The sequence below is a fragment of the Poromitra crassiceps genome (genome assembly GCF_964638095.1).
Source record: "Poromitra crassiceps genome assembly, chromosome: 15".
In the NCBI taxonomy this organism is placed as follows: Eukaryota; Metazoa; Chordata; class Actinopteri; order Beryciformes; family Melamphaidae; genus Poromitra; species Poromitra crassiceps.
Window position 1 is genome coordinate 21,464,210 of NC_139634.1, and position 27,820 is coordinate 21,492,029.

General features: G+C 44.1%; 1 protein-coding gene across 1 annotated transcript in view; it reads right to left on the reverse strand.

Moving 5' to 3' along the window:
- Positions 1–27,820, reverse strand: part of il1rapl2 (interleukin 1 receptor accessory protein-like 2) — a gene marked incomplete at both ends in the record, with an annotated part of 345,922 nt that overhangs the window by 14,801 nt on the left and 303,301 nt on the right. The window contains 5 exons of the mRNA XM_083652367.1: positions 1,672–1,781; positions 2,952–3,012; positions 5,747–5,887; positions 14,475–14,620; positions 27,652–27,784. Of these exons, the coding sequence (XP_083508493.1) occupies positions 1,672–1,781; positions 2,952–3,012; positions 5,747–5,887; positions 14,475–14,620; positions 27,652–27,784 (591 nt within the window). The remainder of the gene's footprint in view (positions 1–1,671; positions 1,782–2,951; positions 3,013–5,746; positions 5,888–14,474; positions 14,621–27,651; positions 27,785–27,820) is intronic.

Below are 27,820 nucleotides of genomic sequence, written 5' to 3' on the forward strand. Positions count from 1 at the left end.
GTGTGAAGCATAAGTTGCTATGGAAATATATATCGGTAAGAAGTTAACTAGCTTTGTAGCACGGCCAAACCAGGGTTAAACCTGAAGTTACCTCGCTAAACCACGAATCGAGCTTCGTGGTACAGGGCTCTGGACACCACCATCATTTCCGGCCAAGCAAAAGGCACAGTTGTACTGCTTTGTGCCTATTTAACCCAGGCAACGCAACGGTACAATGCTAGTTACAAATATAACATTACTGCATCTAATAAATCGAAATAAATAATTAATCCAGCTCATATTTGGCTTTGAAAATGTAATGGTTTAGAGACAGATTTATATTTGATGTTAATCAGGCCGGACTAGATGGATGTGTCCGTCTGGAAGTCCAGACTGACTCGTGGAGCGAAGCGGAAAGTGAGGTCCTGTGATCAGGATGGTCTTAACCAGACTAACAAACACATTGAGTTGAATTCATGACACAACTTAGTGCAAAGCTGTTTGGTCGCCACTGGGGGAGCCAGGTACATTTTTGGAGATACAAGGTTTTCACTGAGCAACAGCTGAAGCTGAGCTATGAGGATAGAGCTAATAATGATGGATGGCTAGATAGATCGATGGAAATATGCTTTTACTGGTTTCGGGATAGAGTGTGTGTTTGTGTTTGTGTGTGTGTGTGTGTGTGTGTGTGTGTGTGTGTCTGTGTGTGTGTGGTGAACACGGGTATGCCTGTGTGTGTGTGTGTGTGTGTGTGTGTGTGTGTGTGTGTGTGTGTCTGTCTGTCTGTCTGTCTGTCTGTCTGGGTGTCGACAGACAGAGCAATAATAATCATGTTTGCCCTCTTCTAGTGTGTGTATGTAAACACTAGTGTGTCAGTGCACCTGTGTGTGTTTGTGTCTTTGTGTGTGTGTGTGTGTGTGTGTGTGTGTGTGTGCGCGTGCGCACATTTGTGAACACACTTTTAGAGAAATAAGCCCTAAAAAAAAAGTCCTAGATCTTTCATTTCAACTCATGAAAATTGGGAGCAAAATCCAAAAGTGTTGTGTTGATATTGAGTGTAGATAGATAATGTTATGATAGAACATTCTAGCTGGTTATTTTGTCTTTTACTATAGAAGGAGTAGGTGTGGTTTGGGCAGGTTAGACTATTGGTAGGGAGAGACTGACATACATGGGGGTGGAGTGGTGTTTGATTCATTGGCCCAACAGGTTGGACCTGGGAAAGAGGGGTGGATATACTGTGGCGTTTGAACTGCAAGCGCGCCGCGAGCGAGGACGACAAGGCCGACACTTTGGAGACAAAAGGACTTTGAAAGCGTAGTTTTTAACAACATTTACACACCACCATGAACCACTGGGATACACCTTCCCACCTCTAAACTTCCATACCGAGAGTGGGCTGGCCAAGCTGGACAGACGGAGCAGCTGACAAGAGGGCTCGTCTGGTCAAGAGCCAGCTGGTCGCAAGAACAACACCACGAGTAGATAACGTTAATGACTGGCTTGGGAGAGTCGAAAGCACACACAAACAAACCCCCTCAGATAGATAACTGCATTCACCCAGGTAGTCTCACGTCCACGTTAAACACGTAGGGACAAGCGAGCGGGCTGACTAACCCTAGTTGAAGGGGTAGCTAACACTAATAGGAATTAGTACGAGCCAGGTTAGCTAGCAGTGTAACAGATACTTACTGCTGCTGGGTATCAGATCTCTGTCTGGTATAAAGAGTTTGTATCCGTAGTGTTTCTCCAGGACGTCTGGTAGGATCTCCAAAGCCAAGGTCTCCTCCTCGCTGCTCGCTCTGCCAGGGGAACATTTCACATCCACACACACATTGGATCAAAATCAAATGCTAAGTCTGATTTAGCTGATTAAAATCTGCACTAAGCAATTTCACACGTTGGAGGCCCCAAATGGTAATTGGGAAAGATAACCGTTTGGATTTTTCAGACTTCGGGACCCAGAAAATCTATACATACAACATGCTTTTACAACAGTATCAAACATTAAACAAACATAAAACATAAAAGCTTTGGGTTTCAATTGAATCATTTTATGTTGTCCGACTGCCAACAAAAAATGAGTTCCTCATTGCTAAGCAATAAACATGTTGAAGTTAGTTAGTGTAGTTTGTTATGTTTTATACTGTAAATGGAATGCCTCTCATCCAATCATCCAATCATAATGTGTGGTCGGAAACAAAGACACATGCCACAACACACGTGCACAATACACACAGATACACACAGATACAATACACACACTGTACACACGTGCACAATACACACAGATACAATACACACAGATACAATACACACAGATACACACGTGCACAATACACACAGATACAATACACACAGATACACACGTGCACAATACACACAGATACACACAGATACAATACACACAGATACACACGTGCACAATACACACAGATACGCACATACAATACACAGAGATACACACAAACAGGGATACAAACACACTCTCGGTTTCTCTCATTTTCTGTTTCCTGTTCCACAGTTTCTCACTTCCTGAACGTACACACACACACACACACACACACACACACACACACACACACACACAAAACGAAGGATAATACATCACTCATGTCACAGCATTTGAATTTTGCATGTGGGCCAGACTTTGGGGTCAGTTGTATTGAAGTGAATGGGGAATGGGACGGGCAGGGTAAGTCCCACTATGAACCATCATATCTGTGTCGTTTCACCTTTGATTGAAACATGTTTCCACCAGATCAAAGAAAACACATTACAGTACACAATGTTGACTGATGCCCCATTTAGTCCTGTATCGCGACGTAGTTCGCTAATCCAGCTCTATTTTGGACCAAACAGGAGCTTGAATTGAGCTACTGTATATGCAGCTGCTGGACAGAGCCATGTCAACGTCGCCTTACCCAAAGCAACATTCTAACGCTGTGACGTGAGATACACAAGTAGCTGACCTGCCCAAAGAGTCCAGGTCCACTTTAGTATAGGAGAGGTAGGCATCATACTCCTTGTTATCTGGACAGAGAGAGAGAGAAGGAGAGAGACCCGGAGTGAGAGAGAGAGAGAAAGAAAGAGAGCGAGCAAGAGAGAGAGAGAGAGAGAGCACACACACACATCATTACAGGGCAGACAGACGTCACAGTGCTGTGGAGGGCAGAGATGGGAGGATGATTGCGTTTTTAACGGGTGCCCACAGAAGACATGTCATCACCTCTATTCATCACTTCACTTTTGAACGGTTAGTTTCAGATTTGGTTTGAAGATGTTGCTGATCACCTTTAAAGCACAGATAGATTTAATGTCTGGCCTCTTAAGCTCTTGTACAGTATGTGCCTCATAGCACAACATGAAATGAAGTGTATGTATGTATACATATATATATATATATATATATATATATATATATATATATATATATATATATATATACTTATACTTATATATACTTGTACTTGTTTGAGTACATGTATAATTATCCATAAGCATTGCATCAGAAACTAGCGGTTGCGATTGCTGAATGAAGGAAACGAGCTGAAGTGAGATGCTCCGTCACAGTCAAGAAAGCCTTTAACTGGCTTGGTCAAACTTTCTGCTTTATCACAACTTCATCTTTTTCAGATCAGTGCCCTGCTTCCTGTCAATCACCTGACACCCACAGGAAGAAACACAAGTCACTGCTTCCTGTCAATCACCTGACACCCACAGGAAGAAACACAAGTCACTGCTTCCTGTCAATCACCTGACACCCACAGGAAGAAACACAAGTCACTGCTTCCTGTCAATCACCTGACACCCACAGGAAGAAACACAAGTCACTGCTTCCTGTCAATCACCTGACACCCACAGGAAGAAACACAAGTCACTGCTTCCTGTCAATCACCTGACACCCACAGGAAGAAACACAAGTCTCTGCTTCCTGTCAATCACCTGACACCCACAGGAAGAAACACAAGTCTCTGCTTCCTGTCAATCACCTGACACCCACAGGAAGAAACACAAGTCTCTGCTTCCTGTCAATCACCTGACACCCACAGGAAGAAACACAAGTCTCTGCTTCCTGTCAATCACCTGACACCCACAGGAAGAAACACAAGTCACTGCTTCCTGTCAATCACCTGACACCCACAGGAAGAAACACAAGTCACTGCTTCCTGTCAATCACCTGACACCCACAGGAAGAAACACAAGTCACTGCTTCCTGTCAATCACCTGACACCCACAGGAAGAAACACAAGTCACTGCTTCCTGTCAATCACCTGACACCCACAGGAAGAAACACAAGTCTCTGCTTCCTGTCAATCACCTGACACCCACAGGAAACACAAGTCACTGCTTCCTGTCAATCACCTGACACCCACAGGAAGAAACACAAGTCTCTGCTTCCTGTCAATCACCTGACACCCACAGGAAGAAACACAAGTCACTGCTTCCTGTCAATCACCTGACACCCACAGGAAGAAACACAAGTCACTGCTTCCTGTCAATCACCTGACACCCACAGGAAGAAACACAAGTCACTGCTTCCTGTCAATCACCTGACACCCACAGGAAGAAACACAAGTCACTGCTTCCTGTCAATCACCTGACACCCACAGGAAGAAACACAAGTCTCTGCTTCCTGTCAATCACCTGACACCCACAGGAAGAAACACAAGTCACTGCTTCCTGTCAATCACACCTGACACCCACAGGAAGAAACACAAGTCACTGCTTCCTGTCAATCACCTGACACCCACAGGAAGAAACACAAGTCACTCCTTCCTGTCAATCACCTGACACCCACAGGAAGAAACACAAGTCACTGCTTCCTGTCAATCACCTGACACCCACAGAAAGAAACACAAGTCACTGCTTCCTGTCAATCTCACCTGACACCCACAGGAAGAAACACAAGTCACTGCTTCCTGTCAATCTCACCTGACACCCACAGGAAGAAACACAAGTCACTGCTTCCTGTCAATCTCACCTGACACCCACAGGAAGAAACACAAGTCACTGCTTCCTGTCAATCTCACCTGACACCCACAGGAAGAAACACAAGTCTCTGCTTCCTGTCAATCTCACCTGACACCCACAGGAAGAAACACAAGTCTCTGCCTGCCAGGAAATAATCCCTCAAACCCGTCACCACTTAATTCCTACATCCATGTTGTTGTTTTTGTCTTGGGGTTTGTGTTAGCTGGGACAGCTATTTCAAACCAGGTAGCCAGTTCCTGACACCTGTAGTATAAAAGATGAATCCCCACTCTGTGCGTCATGACACACTGACACAGTGACAGTCATCCACACCATATCCACATGTGCAGTGCTGAGAAACGTCTGTATAGACCAGGAGTTTTTGCACAATTTGATGGGCTACAAAATGATTTCAACATTTTAAAAGTCAAGTTTCAAGTGAGTTTGTTGCCCTTTATCATAGCATCTCTCAAATGACTTGAGAGAATGAGCCTCACTATGAAGAGCAAGACACACAAAAACAGATTCTAGCACGACGTAACCACTTACAGTTGTTACTGGATACTCAATTAGTTTGGCCCTTTTGATTCATTGTACAGTATTCATTCATTAGTGTGTGTAGACTGTAGAATCACTTGCTTTAGCAGGACATTTGCTAGTAACAGCCAAGTTGCTTTTTCTGTTTTTATGAGGCGTTTTCTAGCCGCGGTGCAGTGAGAGGAGGCTACGCTGTTGTCTTTCTGTCTCTCCTCCATGTTTGTAGTTCAAGGGACAGTTCACTATCCGGTCTCACCGTCTTCGGCTTCGTCACTCCCAAAGTGTCTGCGGTAGCAGAGCAGGATCTCCAGGTTGTAGCACTTGTAGAGGGCAGTCAGGACACCCAGAAGGAGCAATATGACCGCCAGACCACCAGCCAACTCCAGACGGTACATATCTACACACACACACACACACACACACACACACACAAGAGCGGACAACACACACACACACGCGCTCGCCGGCGCGCGCACGCACACACACACACACGCACGCACGCACACACATGTGCACACGCACACAGAGGAGGGGGGAGCACACAGAGGAGGGGGAGCACACACATACAGAAAAGAAATGCATTAGCTTCATAGCGCCATGTTTTCTGAGACTCGGAGAGACAGCAGGTGACAGCACGGATAAAAACAAATAATCCCATTTTATTCCCGGGGTGTGAAGGCAGCACATCTCAAGCCCTGCTGTTTGTGTGCTCTTACAAAGCTGTTTGTGTGTCTTACAAAGCACTTTGCTCCAAATCCATTCAAGTAAAACAATTTGACATTAAGAGGGGAAAAAAGATGAGAAATTGAATTAGATTCAGATGGCTACAATTTCTCAAGCAGAGACAAAAGAAAGCACGTGCACATGCACGCGCACGCACACACACACACACACACACACACACACACACACACACACACACACACACACACACACACACACACACACACACACACACACACACTGTGTAAACACTTGTACAAGTAGGATTCTGTGTTTGTTGCTATCTGCTATTCTTTTGATTTGATTTTTGATTAATCCCAATTGTAGTCAGATGCGCTCCGGCAACACTTTGTCTGAGGTCCACATCAATAAAGCAGATTGAATTGAACTGGATTGTATGAGCAAGACAAGTCAGCACCAACACCATGCATGTTGCCTTTACTGAGACAGTTGATGACCTCACCTCAGCATGTTACACACAAACACACACACACTGTGTGTGTGTGTGCATGCGTGCGTCTGTGTGTGTGTGTGTGTGTGTGTGTGCGTGCATGTGTGCGCGCGCGCGCGCGTGTGTGTGCGCATGAGTGATAGTGCTATCATAGGCAATATGAGTGTATGGGAGATTAATGGGACATGGCTGGTGAATGACACCATGGGAAATGTGATCTATTACTATCACCCTCCCCCCCACATGCACAATCATCTCACTCTATCACCCCCAACCCGCGTGTGCACACTCGTCTCACTCTTCCTTCTCCATCCCTCAGTCTCCTCCCCTTGACTTTTACCACTTTCTTTTAAAGGATGGCTTTACCGATAATCACCCCACTTTGTATCATATATAATCTCGGTAATAAGCACATGGGCAGTGTTTACCTTCTCTCTCTGTTTACCTCACGGAGAAAAATCCTCCTGCAGAAACTCCGCTCCCGCCCGCTGCAAGTCATTAAGGCTCGTTCAGGCTCTCAATGCGATTCTCCGTGGATGTGTGCATACTTAATAAATAAAAATAAACAATAACAGCCGCCCTCGGAGCAGATTCTGCCTCTCAAGCAGAACTTCCGCAGCTCCGTTGTGACCCCGAGATTATTAATGATACATAGTGGGTTAATTATCGGTAAAGCCATCCTTTAAAAGGTGGTAAAAGTCACGGGGAGGAGAAATTAAAAGTTTCCACTGACAAACGCTTTTATTGTGAAATATGTATAGGAAGTGAAACGAAAAGTTTGATAAACACTGCAGGAAGGTACGCACAGTAGAGAGTACAAGCAGAAACAGTGAAATAAGGCTGAAATCTGATTAAGGTACAGACAGGGAAGTGTAGCATTTATTAACGTTAGCATCTGTAATTGTTGCGGCGCAGTTTCCCCTCATAGAGAAAATACATACTGTAATGGGGCTTTAAATATCAGACTGAAGTTGAATTATCCTAAAAATATATCCATTCTCTGATTCATTTCAGCCAGAATTAGTTGGCATCTTCTCACCCTCATCTAGTTTAGATAAAAATGGCAGAAAAGTTGGACATTGGACATGCAGTAAATGCTGAGGAAACTGACTGATGCAGATTTGAGGAGGGAAGAGATGATGCAGTTGGCAGTTTGGGGGGTGTAATGAATTACTGCTGCCAGCGAGTCATATGTAATAAGGTTGCTTTTGAAATGAGTAATGAGCCGTACATTACGGTTTAGGACTAACAAGCCCGACAAGCAACACCTCATTGCAGAAATATCAGTTTGCGTTGTTTACATCATCACATTTGGATCAATTAGGTATCTGGAACTCGTAAATTGGCAACGATATTAAACTCTGAGAAGTGCATTTGTTGATGGATGAACAAACAGTTTGGATCAATTCATTTATTTCTTCTTTTGTAATTGTTCAGGGATAAATTGTGTGATATTGGCCTTCAGCCTGGTGCCTGCACCCACAGAGCCAAATGATCGCAAATGGGTATAGTCAGTGTACGCACTTTGAAATTACTTTTTATTTATGAGTTTTCAGACATTTTTAAGTTGGTATGAATTATGCATAAATGTATTGTATACATTTTAGATAGTATGCTCTTAACCGAACTGTAAATAGCGACAGAAAATGTTTTCCCCGCTGACTTAGTACAACAGCAGATTCTTTTTTTTTATGTTATAAAGAAAAGTTCCCTATGCAGTGATTTCATATCAAGGACCCCTTAGTCCCCCTTAGGGCCACGGACCCCCATTTGATGAGATTTTGTCTCTCGGGCCCAAACCTGAGAATATTTGTATTGTCAGATATTCCATGACTGTCTGTATTGGAGGTAGAGAGATAACAGAATACGACCAAAATAGTCTTTCTCCTACATTCTCTCATTGTGTTAACATCGTGTATGTCATAATACTGATGTTTAACAGTTCATAAATTTGCTGGGGACACTCTGGAACCCACAGGGGGGGACAACCTGTACAGTTGTCCCAGGCACTGGATCAGTGGGGCCCAACATTTTTGCTGATGTTTTTCTTGTATTACATTTACTTCTGCTCTTTCTGTTAACCGTCGGGATACTCTTTCATTCATCACACACATTTTGCTTTTTGGATATTTTTTCCGCTGTGAGTATTTTTTCCCTCTAATTAGAAAAGTAATTTCTTTCTGCTAGATTTTTCAGTCCTCATCTTAGATACCAAGTTTTTAATGATTTTCAGAATTGTAACCCTTTAAATGCCAGTTTGTTTACATAATGCATGTTTTCTATAGTGTAAAAAACGACGCGCTCTCCTCTTTTGCGCATGGGGGTCGGGGGAAGGCTTTGGGGGTGGGGCTTGTGAAGATCATCTTGTCCCGGGCACGGGGGAGGCTACTCGAACCCTGTCAAGGACCCCTGGTGGTCCCCGGACCCCACGTTAAGAACCACTGCCCTATACTGTAGCACCATGCTCAAATGGAAATGTATGGTGCTGTAAAGAAGCATTTAAAAATGCATGAAATGCTTTTAAGAAGAGTTTTTAGTCTGATCTTTAACTTTCTTTACACTATTCTATAGAGATTGAGGGTTTTCACGCTTGCACCACTGCTGAAAAACAGTTGTGTAAAAACAGTTTCCAAAGCTATTTCAATATGAATGTTCACTATATTTTGTGTTAACGTTGAACTTTGCCTCACCTCCTGCAAGTTGCCAGTTCTTTATCTATAGACGTCAAAGAAACCTTGAAGGGACTCTTTCTGGGTGTAGCATCATGTTACACAAGATGGGATCTTTTAAGGGCAAAATAAGTATAATCTAAGGCTTTTCATGGGAATAAACCTGAAATTGATTCACATTGGAGGTGCTTTGCCTTATAATGGAGGTCATAGTATTTTTTTAAATTTACCACTGCATCACTGGTGACAGTTACCGCATCTCACCAGTAGACGTCTCTCCAACTCTACTCTGCACTGCTACCCTGCCTCCACTGACACACAGAGAGACAGGGAGAGGTGGCACAGCCACACAGAGAGGGGTAGAGTGGCCACAGAGAGAGAGAGAGAGGAGTGCATTATGGTGGTCCACGGTGGGAGAAAAATGGTGAAATGTAACTAATATTTGCTCTACAGTGAACTTGGATTGCTTCCATTAGTAATGAGACACATTTAAAAACCGTTCTTCTCTCTCTCTCTCTCCTTCTCTTTCTCTCTATCTCTCATAACACATATCTCGCCCCTTCCCCCCAATCATCCATCTCTCCGGTATTTTCCATTAGTGATGAGTTGCTCGTCGGTGTCTCCCAACATCGGCGCGGGCGCAAATGGGAGCTGAATTTTAACGATGAATTTTAAGTATGTCTCTTTTTTCGCTGAAAGAATGAGAGCAGGGAGGGAGAGAGGGAGAGAGGAGATTTTGAGATTACCTCTCTCTCTCTCTCTCTCTCAAATTTCAATTGAATTACATCAGCGTTATTAGAATTGCGTTTGACATGTGCTGCCAGAGCGATTTGTCAAAATACCATGAATGATTATGAAAGAAAGAGAATTAGCCTTAAAGGTTGGTTCCCATCATGCCATCTCTCCGTCTCTCTCTCTCACACACACACACACACGCACGCACGCACGCACACACACACCCACACACACTTTCTCACTTTCTCTCTCTCCCTCTCACTTTGTCTCTTTCTCCCTTTTTTCTTTCTTGTAAGGTTCATTTTATAGTAGCTGAGGGCAGCTCTTTCGCTCCTGTCTGTTACAATAAGAAAGGAAAGTGTGTACTGTATGTGTGTGTGTGTGTGTGTGTGTGTGTGTGTGTACCGTAGGTGCATCAACCCATTACCTTGGGTCTTTGCAGGGTGAGAGCACACCCTAATTCAATCACCCACTCGTACGCACGCATGCATGTACACACACGCGCACACGCACGCACATAAACACACACACACACACACACACACACACACACAGTCAATGCATGAAATCAAGCGTTGGTAACTTGTGGTAATTTAGGATAACTTTGCGCTTTGTTTGGGCTGTCATATCGCATTCAGACAGACCAGGAGAGGCAGGCGGCCTAATGTGCCCCTATACTCTGCTGATAGTCAGCCTGGTTAGTGACCTTGAAGGAGAACACAGTTTATACTCTGCTGATAGTCAGCCTGGTTAGTGGCCTTGAAGGAGAATACAGTTTATACTCTGCTGATAGTCAGCCTGGTTAGTGGCCTTGAAGGAGAACACAGTTTATACTCTGCTGATAGTCAGCCTGGTTAGTGACCTTGAAGGAGAACACAGTTTATACTCTGCTGATAGTCAGCCTGGTTAGTGACCTTGAAGGAGAACACAGTTTATACTCTGCTGATAGTCAGCCTGGTTAGTGACCTTGAAGGAGAACACAGTTTATACTCTGCTGATAGTCAGCCTGGTTAGTGACCTTGAAGGAGAACACAGTTTATACTCTGCTGATAGTCAGCCTGGTTAGTGGCCTTGAAGGAGAACACAGTTTATACTCTGCTGATAGTCAGCCTGGTTAGTGGCCTTGAAGGAGAACACAGTTTATACTCTGCTGATAGTCTCCATAGAGGCGCTAACATGCGTTTTCTGTGATCAGATTGCAATCAGATTGTGTTTTATCACTTGAAATGCCAGGTGTAAACACCCCAAAACGCATTGAAGAAGGATTGCAATCTGATCGGCCAAACCACCTCCGGAGGTGGTCAGGGATGCATTGTGTACACATTGAACACAAGTGTAAATGCAATGTGTCCTCTCAATCTGGATACAGCAACTTTGTGCAGATTGAGAGGACAACCATTTCTGCAATCTGATTGCAATCAGATTGCAATCAGATTGCAGAAAATGCATGTTAATGCCAGGTGTACTGTAAATGGAATCAGGCTGAAGTGATAAAATACAATGTGATTGCAATCTGATCACAGAAAACGTTGCACTTAGACAGCAGATTACCCCTGCTCTAGTCATCAGCCAATTAGAACACATAATTGTTGAAGCAACAGATACCCACCAAGGGAGGGAAAATCAGTATCTTAGGTCACTTTGACATATAAGCTGTTTGGTCCACTTTAAACGTGCCAGAGTTCGTTTCCTCGGCTAGTCCACTTGGTTTGGGGTGGTGTGAAAGCTCAAACGAAATCTTTGGTGCGGAACAAACAAGTGAACTCTGGTCCGCTTGAAAACGTACTGTAGGTCTTGGTTCGTTTCCAAGTGAACCCTGGCGTGGTTCATCTGTGGCGTGAAAGCAATCCAGACTAAACAACAGCAAAGATAGGAAGCGCCAGTGCATCATGAGTAGAAGGAAGCAAAACAAACACTGCGGCACGCACATGTGTACAGTACTGTACGTATGTGTGCGCGCCACGTGTGCACACTGCTTGACGTACGTTGTTATAACAACAACAACAACACATCGTTGTCTCTCAACAGGGCTCGCCTTCTCGGTACTGCCTCACTCGTCTCATCTACACAATGAAATGTGTAAGGTAGATGAAATGAATGAAAGGTAGCTCCCTGCCTCATCTGCTGCTGCTCATTTTGGGCGCATTCTTGTAAAATATTTGTTTGATAGTAAAAGCAGAAATCCCAATATCGCAGGTGGTGTTGCATGATTTGTGTTTCACGGATTCACTTGTGTTGTTCAGTTCAGCCCTCAGCATGGCAAGAAGCTGGAGAGGAGAGGTTTCCCTTATCTATTCTGTCCAATAGACGAGTGACCATTTCGACCACGTGACATTGTTTAGAAAGTTTGGTGTGCTTGACAAATTGCTGTGTGAAAGCGAACCGGACCAAATGAAAAATGCAACAATGTTGGAACTTCACCCCGCCGCATTGCACCGAGTCCACCAGCTTATGTGAAAGCGACCTTAGATTTTCCATTAAGAGAAAGCACTGCTGCTATCAATACTGTTGCATTATGATTATTGTATCGGTTTCACATTTTTAGTATTTATCGATACTATCAATTCCTGTAAATGAGTATTGTATCCGCTTCAGATTTTTTCTATTCTAGTATACTTATCGATACCATCAATGATAATAATAATAATAATAATAATTGATTGGATTTATATAGTGCCTTTCAAGACACTCAAAGCGCTTCACATATCAGGGGAGGGAGGGGGAGGGAACTCAACTCATCCACCACCGATGTGTAGCACCCACCTGGGTGATGCACGGCAGCCAGTTTGCGCCAGAACGCTCAACATACATCAGCTATCATGGTGGAGAGTTGAGGACTGAATGTGCTAATTAAGTAACAGGGATGATTAGGTGGCCATGATTGAAGGAAGGCCTGTTTTGGGAATTTAGCCAGGGCACCGGGGTTACACCCCTACTTTTGCAAAGAGTGGGATCTTTAATGACCACAGAGAGTCAGGACCTCGGTTTAAGGTATCTTTCGAAGGACGGTGCTCGCTCACTCACAGGACAGAGTCCCTGTCTCTGCCGTGGGGCATTGGGGAGATTGTTCATCAGATCAGATTATTCATCAGACCATTCGGACCAGAGGGGAAGAGCACCTCCTACTGGTCCTCCAACACCACTTCCAGCACCAGTCTCCCATCCAATGAGTATCCTAGGCCAGACCTTCCCAAGGAAAGCCAGTAATGTAATGCAGGAGCCACTGGTGCTGACTAAATAGATAGAATAGACTAGATAGTAGATACTTTTGACAACCCTACTGATCACTATGCACTCCTTGTGTATTGGTCATATTCTGCCGTTATTTATGTAATTTGCCTTTTTTTTAGACATTATTGCTGCTGTGGCTTAGTACACAGTAAAGTTTGGACACCAGTGACTATCCTGTTATTGCACTTCTATCCCACTGTATTCAGGGCAGCTCCCCCTCCCCTTACTGTATGTTTACGTTGTAGGCCTACTATCCTTGCTGTAAAACCAACTGCCCTTCAGAGACAAAATAAAGTTGATAGTTTCTCTGGGCTGTTGTATCTGCTTATCAGATGGAAAACAAGACACCGCAGAACTGCTGCAAATGTTTTACAAATGGATGTATGCTCTTCTTACCCATTTCTGAGATCAATATTGAATGTGGTAAATATAATATCTTGGTTTTTCACTTTGTCTCCATCTCTGTTGCTCAGCACTCGTTGCTCTGTTGTTTCTCCACTGCTCTTCCCAGAGGTCAGCTGTCAATCAATCAGTGTGTCCAGTACTGATGTCTCTCTCCACTCCAGTACTGATGTCTCTCTCCTTGGATTTTCTGTTGATGCAGTTTGAGTTTGCGCCGGTGGCTACAGCTCCTTTCTTAGTCTGTTCAGCCATGATGGCTAGAGGGGTATTCCTCTTTTAACAGAAAATAACAGTAGAAATGGAAAATACCTCAAGTAAATAAGGCATAAATTATTTTATATTTAGTAGGAGATTAAGTCTCATGATTGATTGTTATTGGATGGCTGCGGGCAAGTGGAGACTGGTGAGCCATTCATTTTTCCATAGACATTAATGTAAAATGCTTTAAAAATAGTTTTACTTAGTCAAACAAAGCGATTCAGTTATATTTAGAATCAGGAGAGACCATAACATTTGACTCGAAAAAAGAAGAAAAAATTTCTGAGTGCAATGTTATTGGGGGGGGGGGGGGGTCGTCCTTGTTAACAGGGGAGACCGATCACACTGGTCGCGGCGTTTGACGCGAGACGCTAGCCATTGTGGAGCAAAACAGAGTGCTTCTGTTGTAAGTGGCCAGGTTCCTGCTCGACGCTTCCATGAGTGACACGCTGTGACCGAGATGTTTCTGGTGTGTCCCAGGCATTAGAAGGTGCTGTGACAGTTGAGTAATCTACCTCTCTTCTGCAGTATGGCGCTCCCGCTGCGCCTCCCTATGTGGTTCTCCACATAACAGGTGTAGTTGGCCAGGTCTGCATCCTCCAGGGCATCAAACGTTAAGGAGAGCTCCACCTCCTTCTCCCCTAAATACTCCTTCACAATCCTGGGCAAACACAAACAGACACAGATACTGTAGTTGTCACAGAAGGCTGGACCATCATTTTCTCCCCAAATTTGACTAAGGGGGTACTACTGGGGATCCGGGAAAGGATCCGAGCACACTTGTCCCCAAACTGACCCCAGGTCTGGTTCATTTGATGAGTGTGAACATTGTGTTCCGTGCCCGCGCGCGGAACAGCGAACCATGACAGGGTCCATTTGAAAAGGTGGTCTGGGGAACGCTTGTCTATGTGCCTTGTCCCGACGAGATTCCTAACTTAATTTATGAACTCAGTATTTTTATTGTATGTTTTATGATCCTAGTATTTTATGCCCATTATGTTGTCTCCTACTTGTATACTGATGCGCTGTGGATTGAGACGGCATTTCGATGCTCTGTATGTCATGTATATGGTAGTAATTGACAATAAAATTGACTTTACCTGTATTATTAAATGTCGATAATATATGTATGTTTTCCCCCCCGTTTGTTTGTGTCTGAGTCTGTTTGTTTTTGTTTGGTGTATTCTAAGAGAAATGGTAAAATAAAATATTGGGGGGGAAAAAGCACCCTGTGAGGAGGAGGAGGATAGCAGGAGAGGAGAGGAGAGGAGGAGAGTTAGCATGTGTAGGAGACATTGGTGACAGCTGGAAAAACATATCTCCTTATGCTGGGGTCACGCTTCTTTAAAACCTTGGGAGGAGGAGGAGAGAGGAGGAGACTGAACTGATGTTAGGGTTGCGTCATGCAACTTTAAGCCTGATTTGAGGTCAGATTCAGCTATAATCACTGTTATCATAGATGCAACTTTAAGCCTGATTTGAGGTCAGCTTCAGCCATAACAACTGTTATCAGAGATGGGGCTGACAGTGTGCAGATTTGGAGTGTGAGAAATGACTCTCATACCTCTTAATGTAGCTGCACTATAGTTAAAAATAAAGTTAAATTTGTTGTTGTTGTTATTTTATTCAAATATATTTAGTTGCATTGCATTTATATATTTTTTTATTTAGGGATTTTATTCATGTATGATTTGCTATTTTTGTATAATTTCTCTCTCATTTTAGTACATAATGAACATAGTCATTCATTTAGGTCTTTTTCGCGTGTCTTAAGCTGAATGTCATAGCTAACAATGTAGTACTTGATCTGTAAATTGTACATCACATGTACACAAGTAGCCTAGTTCTAAGGTAAGAAAAAGAATGCTCTTGGGAAGTGAACTCAGTCTCTAATCAGAATACTTTGGGAATGGCAGCTTGACCATCAAACAAAAAAAAGACTTTATCATGGGACAAGCCTGAGGAAAAGGGTGTGATCCGTAATTCTTTCTCCCCTTGAACCAGGACAAATCTGAACAAACACGTAAAAACATGACCTGTTTTCATAGATTTTTAGATTATTTTTCAAAGAAAAAAATAACTGACTACTGTGAGGAAATTGGGTTTTGCAGCAGCAAGGAACGGATGTGGCAGTGGATATGACATAAATACTGCAAAGAGAGGGTTTAAAATTTAACACAACTGATCATTACAACTGACAGAATGCATGCCAATTATGGAAATGTGACTAATGTACAGCATATGAAAGCAAGAGGTGATGTTGATCTTGTCTAATATATGCTCTTTGAGTAAAGAATGGCTTTCAAATGAGTCTGTTCTTCTAAAATGTAAGGACAGAGTAACTTTTTGGATGAATAGCCTCAATATCCAACTACGGTAAGTAAAAAGGACCTTAGCAAATGGATTAAATTTGCCTGATGTTTTGAAAGCAAATTGACTCCATGTCTGGTATGAAAGTCCTTCACAGTTTAAATGGTCCTGCTATCCAAATCTTTTTCCAATGGTATATCAGATAAGACAGCACGTATTGCAAGGCCAACTATCATCATGTGTCACCATCCATCAATACAGTAGATCCATAGAGAAGGCTACACAATAAATATGACAATGTCCATGTTAAATATGCTGAGTGTCCATGTCCAGGATAAATATGCAGAGTGTCAATGTCCAGGTTAAATATGCAGTGTCAATGTCCAGGATAGATATGCAGAGTGTCAATGTCCAGGTTAAATATGCAGTGTCAATGTCCAGGATAAATATGCAGAGTGTCAATGTCCAGGTTAAATATGCAGTGTCAATGTCCAGGTTAAATATGCAGTGTCAATGTCCAGGTTAAATATGCAGTGTCAATGTCCAGGTTAAATATGCAGAGTGTCAATGTCCAGGTTAAATATGGAGAGTGCCAATGCCCAGGTTAAATATGCAGAGTGCCAATGTCCATGTTAAATATGCAGAGTGCAGAGTGCCAATGTCCAGGTTAAATATGCAGAGTGCCAATGTCCAAGTTAAATATGCAGAGTGTCAATGTCCAGGTTAAATATGCAGAGTGTCAATGTCCAGCTTAAATATGCAGTGTCAATGTCCAGGTTAAATATGCAGAGTGTCAATGTCCAGGTTAAATATGCAGTGTCAATGTCCAGGTTAAATATGCAGTGTCAATGTCCAGGTTAAATATGCAGTGTCAATGTCCAGGTTAAATATGCAGAGTGTCAATGTCCAGGTTAAATATGCAGAGTGTCAATGTCCAGGTTAAATATGCAGTGTCAATGTCCAGGTTAAATATGCAGTGTCAATGTCCAGGTTAAATATGCAGTGTCAATGTCCAGGTTAAATATGCAGTGTCAATGTCCAGGTTAAATATGCAGAGTGTCAATGTCCAGGTTAAATATGCAGAGTGTCAATGTCCAGGTTAAATATGCAGTGTCAATGTCCATGTTAAATATGCATAGTGTCAATGTCCACGTTAGGGGAATTATGGGAGGAACAGGTCAGCAGGTCAAAATGGATTTTGGTGGATTCTGAATCTGAATGCCTGAGCGAGATCTATGTAAAGTAACACAATGAGACCTCTGTTTCAGCTCTCTCTCTCTCTTGCTCTCGCTCACACACGCATACACACGCGCGCACACACACACACGCACACACGCGCACACACACACACACACACACACTATGTCTATGTTTCTAGGTGTTAAAAAAAGGACTTGTCAGTGCAGTGCATGATTGTCTCACAGTTTGTGGCAAACTCGGTGTGTGTGTGTGTGTGTGTGTGTGTGTTGGGCTAGAACTGAGAGAAAGATGGGGAGAGAGAGAAAGAGGGAGAGAGAGAGAGAGATCTTCTTGGTCTGCATTGTGTGCAGGCAGCCTGGCTGAGGTCTGGCCTGGTGTGGTTAACCTCTGCATTGATTAGCCAAACAACAGCAGGTTTAGAAATAATGAGCACAGCCTGTGCAGATTCAGCACCACGGACAGCTCCATTCTCATTCTTCTCCCAGTTTGAAGCTAACCTCTAACAACCTCAAAAACTTTCATTTGTGCTGCTGTTAGACTCCGCCATGGTTCAGGCAGGCCAAACTGGGCTGGAAGGACTATTGGCATTTCTTGTATTTTGTTGAGGATTCACCAGTAGAGGCTTTAAAACACCACATGCTTTTAGCATGGGTGGCCCCAGTGGGAAGTGAACCTCTAACCCTGGCCAAACCTCTAACCCTGGCCGAGGTAGTGCCTTGCTCTACCAATTGAGAAATCATTCCCAATGTGTCAAATTACGTCACTTTGTCAAGTCCCTCGGCACCCCGTGGAGAATGGTTTCCTTTCTCGTTATTTTTTGGAGACACACGATGCCACAGGATTGTGACATTCACGTAAAGCAGAGTTCACTAAGGGGCTCTGTTCCAAGCTAACGTGGCGCTGACGTCACGCATTGTTGTTGTAACGTAATATGCCATGCTGCTTGGAGTTTGCGTGGTCACGTGAATGCTGACTGCATGCCGTTTTGTGGCACGTCGCAATCACGGAATGGAATCAACTAAAGTAAGGATGTAACACGTTGTTTTATCTTGGGATAATGGTAATATTATTACTGCAATTTTATTAGTAATTCTTTACACTACGCGTTACTGGGAAAAGTTATATTATCACAGTAATGCATTACTAGTAAACAATTGAACGTCTGATACATTTTATTTACAACTTTGGAACCTGCAAGTAGGAGCTTATGAAGGGCCCTTGAAGGCAGCACGTAAGCTCAGCAGCATGGAGGGTCAGTCACACTTAGCTAGTGTCTGCATAGCCCTCTCCTCCTCCGTCTACTCCCTGTCACTTCTCCACTTTACCGTAGGTGTTATGGAGATAATGAGCTTCTTCCCCATAGAGACAAATATGCAGGGGAACAAACATCAGTAATTACAAGCATTCACATTATCATGGAGACCCTGAGATTGATAGATACTATTAAAATACAGACAGACAGACAGACAGACAGACAGACAGACAGACAGACAGGCAGGCAGGCAGACAGACAGACAGGCAGGCAGACAGACAGGCAGACAGACCGGCAGGCAGACAGACAGACAGGCAGGCAGGCAGGCAGGCAGGCAGACAGGCAGGCAGACAGACAGACAGGCAGACAGACAGACAGGCAGGCAGACCGGCAGGCAGACAGACAGACAGACAGACAGACAGACAGGCAGGCAGACAGACAGACAGACAGGCAGGCAGACCGGCAGGCAGACAGACAGACAGACAGACAGACAGGCAGGCAGGCAGGCATCCCAATATTCAACTCTTCCTTTCCCCTCCCTTCCAAAGGCCTAACTGGCTCATTTCCATGAAGAAGGTTTTTGCATTGTGAGAAAGTAGCAACAAGCGCATAGTAATCAATCACTTCACACATGAGTGAGCCGCTCTGCAGACTGTGTTATGGTAGACTTCAGACAGTGTCATGGCTAAAATACAGTTGAATTAGCTGTCCATATGTCTGCTGTGTGGATTATTTTCAGAAAATTAGGTAAGCATTTTTTAACAGTCCTCTGCTAGGATAATAACATCTAAATTCATAGTTGTATAGAGGAAAACATAAATTATTATGCAGTGCAGACCTGCTAAGTCCCACAGTTAAATTTGTGGGCAATTGTGCATGCTATGTTGAGTGTCCAGAAATAATTGGCGATATAATTGATTGAGTGAAGGGCTGTAAGCCCCACATCACTGTGGGCATTTCAAAACCAGCGCGGTCCAGCTGAGTGTCGAATTTAACGGGCTTCTAGCTGCACGGCATGAAAACACAAGTTTTATTTTTGTCATTTCATTATTCGCTGACATTGTTTCCTACATTCAATAATATCCTATGAAAGTATTTGTGTTGAATATTAATGTGTAACTACTCGAGCCGGAATTTGCTGGTAAATGGTTGAAGCCATTGCAGTTTCCTTGATGTGTTTATGCATAATTAGCTTTTATGCTGTGCACAGTGCTTAGTTGTTTAGTTTACTACTTGAAGGGCAGGTTTGGACAAAATGAGCATTATGTAGCCTATACAATAATCAAATATTGTTATAGCTCCCCAGTACTCGGAGCTCTAAGGTCATACAGTTGGTAATTGAGTCATGTTTAGGTTGTTATGTCCACTGTGCTTCCAATGCGCTTGTTGTCTTTATACATGTACTGTACCTCCCGGAACCTTCTGGGACCATCATTTACAAATTGAGCACTGTGTATATTCCAGTCTGAACAGGAGGCTGGGGCATAACAAAGTTAGAGACTTGTCACAGGGGGCCATGATGGGGCATAACCGAGGGAGAGACTTGTCACAGGGGGCCATGATGGGGCATAACAAAGTTAGAGACTTGTCACACGGGGCCATGATGGGGCATAACAAAGTTAGAGGCTTGTCACAGGGGGCCATGATGGGGCATAACAAAGTTAGAGGCTTGTCACACGGGGCCATGATGGGGCATAACAAAGTTAGAGACTTGTCACAGGGGGCCATGATGGGGCATAACAAAGTTAGAGACTTGTCACACGGGGCCATGATGGGGCATAACAAAGTTAGAGGCTTGTCACAGGGGGCCATGATGGGGCATAACAAAGTTAGAGACTTGTCACAGGGGGCCATGATGGGGCATAACAAAGTTAGAGACTTGTCACACGGGGCCATGATGGGGCATAACAAAGTTAGAGGCTTGTCACAGGGGGCCATGATGGGGCATAACAAAGTTAGAGACTTGTCACACGGGGCCATGATGGGGCATAACAAAGTTAGAGGCTTGTCACAGGGGGCCATGATGGGGCATAACAAAGTTAGAGACTTGTCACACGGGGCCATGATGGGGCATAACAAAGTTAGAGGCTTGTCACACGGGGCCATGATGGGGCATAACAAAGTTAGAGACTTGTCACAGGGGGCCATGATGGGGCATAACAAAGTTAGAGACTTGTCACACGGGGCCATGATGGGGCATAACAAAGTTAGAGACTTGTCACAGGGGGCCATGATGGGGCATAACAAAGTTAGAGACTTGTCACACGGGGCCATGATGGGGCATAACAAAGTTAGAGGCTTGTCACACGGGGCCATGATGAGGCATAACAAAGTTAGAGACTTGTCACAGGGGGCCATGATGGGGCATAACAAAGTTAGAGACTTGTCACACGGGGCCATGATGGGGCATAACAAAGTTAGAGACTTGTCACAGGGGGCCATGATGGGGCATAACAAAGTTAGAGACTTGTCACACGGGGCCATGATGGGGCATAACAAAGTTAGAGGCTTGTCACACGGGGCCATGATGGGGCATAACAAAGTTAGGCTTGTCACAGGGGGCCATGATGGGGCATAACAAAGTTAGAGGCTTGTCACACGGGGCCATGATGGGGCATAACAAAGTTAGAGGCTTGTCACACGGGTCCATGATGGGGCATAACAAAGTTAGAGGCTTGTCACAGGGGGCCATGATGGGGCATAACAAAGTTAGAGGCTTGTCACAGGGGGCCATGATGGGGCATAACAAAGTTAGAGACTTGTCACAGGGGTCCATGATGGGGCATAACAAAGTTAGAGGCTTGTCAACGGAGTCCATGATGGGGCATAACAAAGTTAGAGGCTTGTCACACGGGTCCATGATGGGGCATAACAGAGGGAGAGACGTGTCGCAGGGGGCCATGATGTGGCATAACAGAGGGAGAGACTTGTCACAGGGGGCCATGATGGGGCATAACAGAGGGAGAGACGTGTCACAGGGGGCCATGATGGGGCATAACAGAGGGAGAGACGTGTCGCAGGGGGCCATGATGTGGCATAACAGAGGGAGAGACTTGTCACAGGGGGCCATGATGGGGCATAACAGAGGGAGAGACGTGTCGCAGGGGGCCATGATGGGGCATAACAGAGGGAGAGACTTGTCACAGGGGGCCATGATGGGGCATAACAGAAGGAGAGACTTGTCACAGGGGGCCATGATGGGGCATAACAGAGGGAGAGACGTGTCGCAGGGGGCCATGATGTGGCATAACAGAGGGAGAGACGTGTCACAGGGGGCCATGATGTGGCATAACAGAGGGAGAGACGTGTCGCAGGGGGCCATGATGTGGCATAACAGAGGGAGAGACGTGTCGCAGGGGGCCATGATGGGGCATAACAGAGGGAGAGACGTGTCACAGGGGGCCATGATGGGGCATAACAGAGGGAGAGACTTGTCACAGGGGGCCATGATGGGCCATAACAGAAGGAGAGACTTGTCACAGGGGGCCATGATGGGGCATAACAGAGGGAGAGACGTGTCGCAGGGGGCCATGATGGGGCATAACAGAGGGAGAGACGTGTCGCAGGGGGCCATGATGTGGCATAACAGAGGGAGAGACGTGTCACAGGGGGCCATGATGTGGCATAACAGAGGGAGAGACTTGTCACACGGGGCCATGATGGGGCATAACAGAAGGAGAGACTTGTCACAGGGGGCCATGATGGGGCATAACAGAAGGAGAGACTTGTCACAGGGGGCCATGATGGGGCATAACAAAGGGAGAGACTTGTCACAGGGGGCCATGATGGGGCATAACAAAGGGAGAGACTTGTCACAGGGGTCCATGATGGGGCATAACAAAGGGAGAGACTTGTCACAGGGGGCCATGATGGGGCATAACAAAGGGAGAGACTTGTCACAGGGGTCCATGATGGGGCATAACAGAGGGAGAGACTTGTCACACGGGGGCCATGATGGGGCATAACAGAAGGAGAGACTTGTCACAGGGGACCATGATGGGGCATAACAGAGGGAGAGACTTGTCACAGGGGGCCATGATGGGGCATAACAGAGGGAGAGACTTGTCACACGGGGCCATGATGTGGCATAACAGAGGGAGAGACGTGTCGCAGGGGGCCATGATGTGGCATAACAGAGGGAGAGACGTGTCACAGGGGGCCATGATGGGGCATAACAGAGGGAGAGACGTGTCACAGGGGGCCATGATGTGGCATAACAGAGGGAGAGACTTGTCACAGGGGGCCATGATGGGGCATAACAGAGGGAGAGACTTGTCACAGGGGGCCATGATGCGGCATAACAGAGGGAGAGACTTGTCACAGGGGGCCATGATGGGGCATAACAGAGGGGGAGACGTGTCGCAGGGGGCCATGATGGGGCATAACAGAGGGAGAGACTTGTCACAGGGGGCCATGATGGGGCATAACAGAGGGAGAGACGTGTCGCAGGGGGCCATGATGGGGCATAACAGAGGGAGAGACTTGTCACAGGGGGCCATGATGGGGCATAACAGAGGGAGAGACTTGTCACAGGGGGCCATGATGGGGCATAACAGAGGGAGAGACTTGTCACAGGGGGCCATGATGGCCATCACAGACATGAAAGAGAGAAGAGTGAAGCCAATACTGGGGGTAATCGGTGAATCAGAATCAGAAATCAGAATCAGAAGCAACCACTAATGCAGAATTTTGAGCTTTCAAGGATTGCAGACAAAATGAACAAATTTATCCACCGAGAGGCAACCACGCTGTCTTCAATCACGCTGTCTTCAACCACGCTGTCTTCATGTCTTATAGCTGGAAAAGTCCCAAGTATTCGTTATCCGTTTGCCAACAGAGACAATGGCTACTAGGGGCACTAATGTATTACTGTCCATCAAAGCATCCTCCATCAGAATGAATTGACTTTGTCTGTCAAACCAGTGGAGCATGAGGTTGTGAACGCAGCATAAATACATACAATGCATTACTGTATGTTTGAGCACCTTATCAGAATATCTAGACTAGAGTAGCTGATCTGGACCAAACAAGCCAAGATGGGAAATGGGCGTATGAGTGTTGACTGTCGAGGTAAAAGCACTCGCCTCCCACTGTGTATCATTAACATGATGCTCGACATGCCGTCTATATTATTGCTAAGCAGTTCTGATGATTTATAGGATGCAATGGCTTTATTGGCTTATCTTAAGGATTCCCTAACAAGCAGGTCACTGAAGGCCAAATCATTCCTTGTGGGATAAGGTTATTGAAAGTGCAGATTAATGCACTTTCAATTAATACATTTTAATACATTAATGAATACATTTTGGAATCTAAAAGCATAGGAACATATTAGATTACATTACATAGGAAAGTATCAGATTACATTACTGTTACATTACTGTTCTACATGTATACATTTTGGAATCTAAAAGCATAGGAAAGTATCAGATTACATTACATAGGAAAGTATCAGATTACATTATATAGGAAAGTATCAGATTACATTACATAATCCACAGTTTTGATATCTCATATCATTTGTATGCTGATGATATCCAGCTCCGCTTCTCTTTCAAACCAAACGAGATAGGTCAGATTTCCAGACTTCTAGACTGTATTAGTGCGATCAATGCATGGTTGGCTGAAAATTTCCTGCAGCTAAATAAGGACAAGACCGAGGTGCTCATTATCGCTCCGGATAGTGTCACATCCACGATAAAAAAATAGGATTGGCCCTCTCTCCTCTGCCGTCCGCCCTAGCCTACGTAACCTAGGGGTCTTTTTTGACCACTCTCTTTCACTAGACGTCCATATAAAACAGCTCTCTAAAAAATGCTTTTTCCACCTACGAAATATTGGCAAACTTCGATCTACACTCTCTCTTCCTGAGATGGAAATGCTGATTCACGCCTTTATATCGTCACGATTAGATTACTGCAATGCTCTTTTCCCACTGCTCAGTAAATCCGCTCTACGCCGCGTGCAGGCCATTCAAAATGCTGCCGCGCGCTTGCTCACCAGGTCAAACAGGAGTTGGCACATCACCCCGGTACTCAAGTCACTTCACTGGTTACCTGTTGCCTATAGATTTCAGTTCAAAATCATCACCCTCACCTACAAAGCACTACACTCTCAGGCACCTGTTTACATCTCGGACCTACTTCACCCCCTTACTTCTGCTCGTTCCCTCAGATCCAATGATCTAAACCTGCTTCAGGTTCCTCGGACACACCTCAAGACCCGTGGCGACCGAGCCTTTGAGGCCATGGCCCCTAAACTGTGGAACAGCCTGCCTCCGCCCCTTAGATCGGCTGGTTCTGTGGAGTCCTTTAAACGCCTCCTAAAGACTCACCTGTTTAGAGAGGCTTTCAAAGATTGATGCAGATCTTGCCCTGCATCAATTGATTGTTGATTGTTGATGTTTTATTGAAAGATGTATCTTTAACAACGTGGTCCATTTGTATTGTGTAGGATATTTGCAGTATTGTTTACTGTCCTGAACACTAAGTTCAGTGACCTCTATTTTTATTCTCGATTCTAATATTGTATTCTCCGTATTTTCTTTTGCTTTGTAAAGCACTTTGTGATTTCGGTCTGTGAAAGGTGCTCTATAAATAAAGTTATTATTATTATTATTATATAAGAAAGTATCAGATTACATTATATAGGAAAGTATCAGATTACATTACATAGGAAAGTATCAGATTACATTATATAGGAAAGTATCAGATTACATTACATAGGAAAGTATCAGATTACATTATATAGGAAAGTATCAGATTACATTACATAGGAAAGTATCATATTACATTAGATAAGAAAGTATAAGATTACATTACATAGGAAAGTATCAGATTACATTACATAGGAAAGTATCAGATTACATTACATAGGAAAGTATCAGATTACATTACATAGGAAAGTATCAGATGACATTACTGCAATCACATTGGGCAGTAACCTCAGCTTCAGGCAGCACACCAGAGACATTCACAGACGCCGCCAACAGAGACTTTCAGCCATCCACAAATGAAAACATCTGTCCGTCCCCTCCTCCTCCTAACACAGTATCATGGAGCCAGTTCTGCATGGTGCCATCTGCTTTTTCAACATGCTGACAGTTGCTAATGAGAACAGACTCACCCATTCAGCCAACAAACTAATCGGTTTTCCAACTCCCAACTTATCCGAGCGTACTGTAAACGCTGCCACATAAAGCATACATATTTTCACAGGACCCAGAAGACTCAGGTCACCAGCACTTTACCCTCCTCCCCTCTGCTTGTAAGTAGAGTACCCATGCGCAGCAAGAGTTTTGTCCCTTCTGCCATACAAGCTTTAAATAGGAAAAGGGGCAGTCTTACCATGAGGCAAGATTTAAATAGGAAAAAGGGGCGGTCTTACCAAGAGGTAAGATTTAAATAGGAAAAGGGGCAGTCTTACCATGAGGCAAGATTTAAATAGGAAAAGGGGCGGTCTTACCATGAGGCAAGATTTAAATAGGAAAAAGGGGCAGTCTTACCATGAGGCAAGATTTAAATAGGAAAAAGGGGCAGTCTTACCATGAGGCAAGATTTAAATAGGAAAAAGGGGCGGTCTTACCAAGAGGTAAGATTTAAATAGGAAAAGGGGCAGTCTTACCATTAGGCAAAGTATGCCAGTGGGGCAGAAAAACAAAAAATTGTCCTTGCATACATACTTTTCTCAGCAGCTTGAAGGAAATATATAGAAAGGATGGAATAAAATGGGAGAGGGTTGGGGGGGGGGGCCCTTGCTTGCCCTTGCCTAGGGCCCCCAAATCATCAAGTCCGCCCCTGCGTCCTGGTGAATATTAACTTTTTGTAACTTGTTTGTACAATGTCAGTATGGATTTGTCTCTCTCTGTACCACTGTACAATGTCAATGTGTTTTGGGTTTCTGTTATTGATTGTGTTCTTTTTTTTCTGTTATCTTGTATCATGTCTTTGAACTGTTTTCGTGTCTGCACCAACTGCGAAAATAATTTCCTTTCCAAGGACAATAAACTAACAAACTAACTAATCCAATAGATTGTCACTAATTATGGTTTTAAGCAGTCAACACATAATCAGTAATTTATTACATTTTAAAAGAAGTAATCTTCCCAACTCCGCCTGTGTGTGTGTTTGCGTGTGCGTGTGCATGTGCGTGTGCGTGTGTGTGTGTGTGTGTTCTGGTTTCCATGGTGATATGGCAGGTTATTCTTAATGATATTTGACGCCCCGCAGACAAGCAGGCTTCTCCCAATAGAAGCCACTGTAATTGGTCCCAATAGAGGAGAAAATGAATTCAATTTCACTTTATTATTAGTATTAATCATTTTTGAAAAAGGTTAAGAAAAAAAGCTGTCAAGCTGTCAGTGAGTCCTAAGTCATACGTGAGCAAATGAGATACTGGCAAAGTGAAGTGTACAGCTCAGCTAGTCTTTTCACAAAGTGAAATCGCAATTCCAAACCTGTATGATTAAAATGGGTATAATTGATGTTGTCAGTGTCTTGCACAAATTAAGTGAAAATGAAATGAAACCTTTTCTACACATGGGGGATAATTACAGTTGATGACAGTAAAAGGTTTCTGCAGGACACTTAATATGTTTCGAAATGTTTTCTTTTGATCTGCAGTTTCTCAAAGTATACGACTTGTAGCAGACAATGTTCAAGTTGTTGACTTATTTTTTATGCAAGTATCTTGCCATTATCATATATATTTTATGTGTAAAATGATCTTTAGAATAGGTGTATTTATACCAGTATTTCTTTATTATATCGTTTTATACTTGCACATTTTTGTACCTTTTACTCTAAACGACCAGCGAGATCTTTTATACATTTTTCTCCTCTCCTCCAAAAGAGGATTAGATATACTGCGTATGTATGACTAGATCTACATATTATGCATATTGTAGATGTATTTGTGCTCGATTTTGTTACCTGACTTCACTTTCTTTAATATGCCCAGCTAGCTCTTCCACAAACTTCTCTCCTCTCATCCAGTAGATGATGGGCCTTCTGCTTTCTCCGCTGTAGCCGAAAAATGCCCTGCAGTCCAGGCTAAGAGGCATACCTGCAACACACAACACAATGCAGTTATAGCACAGAT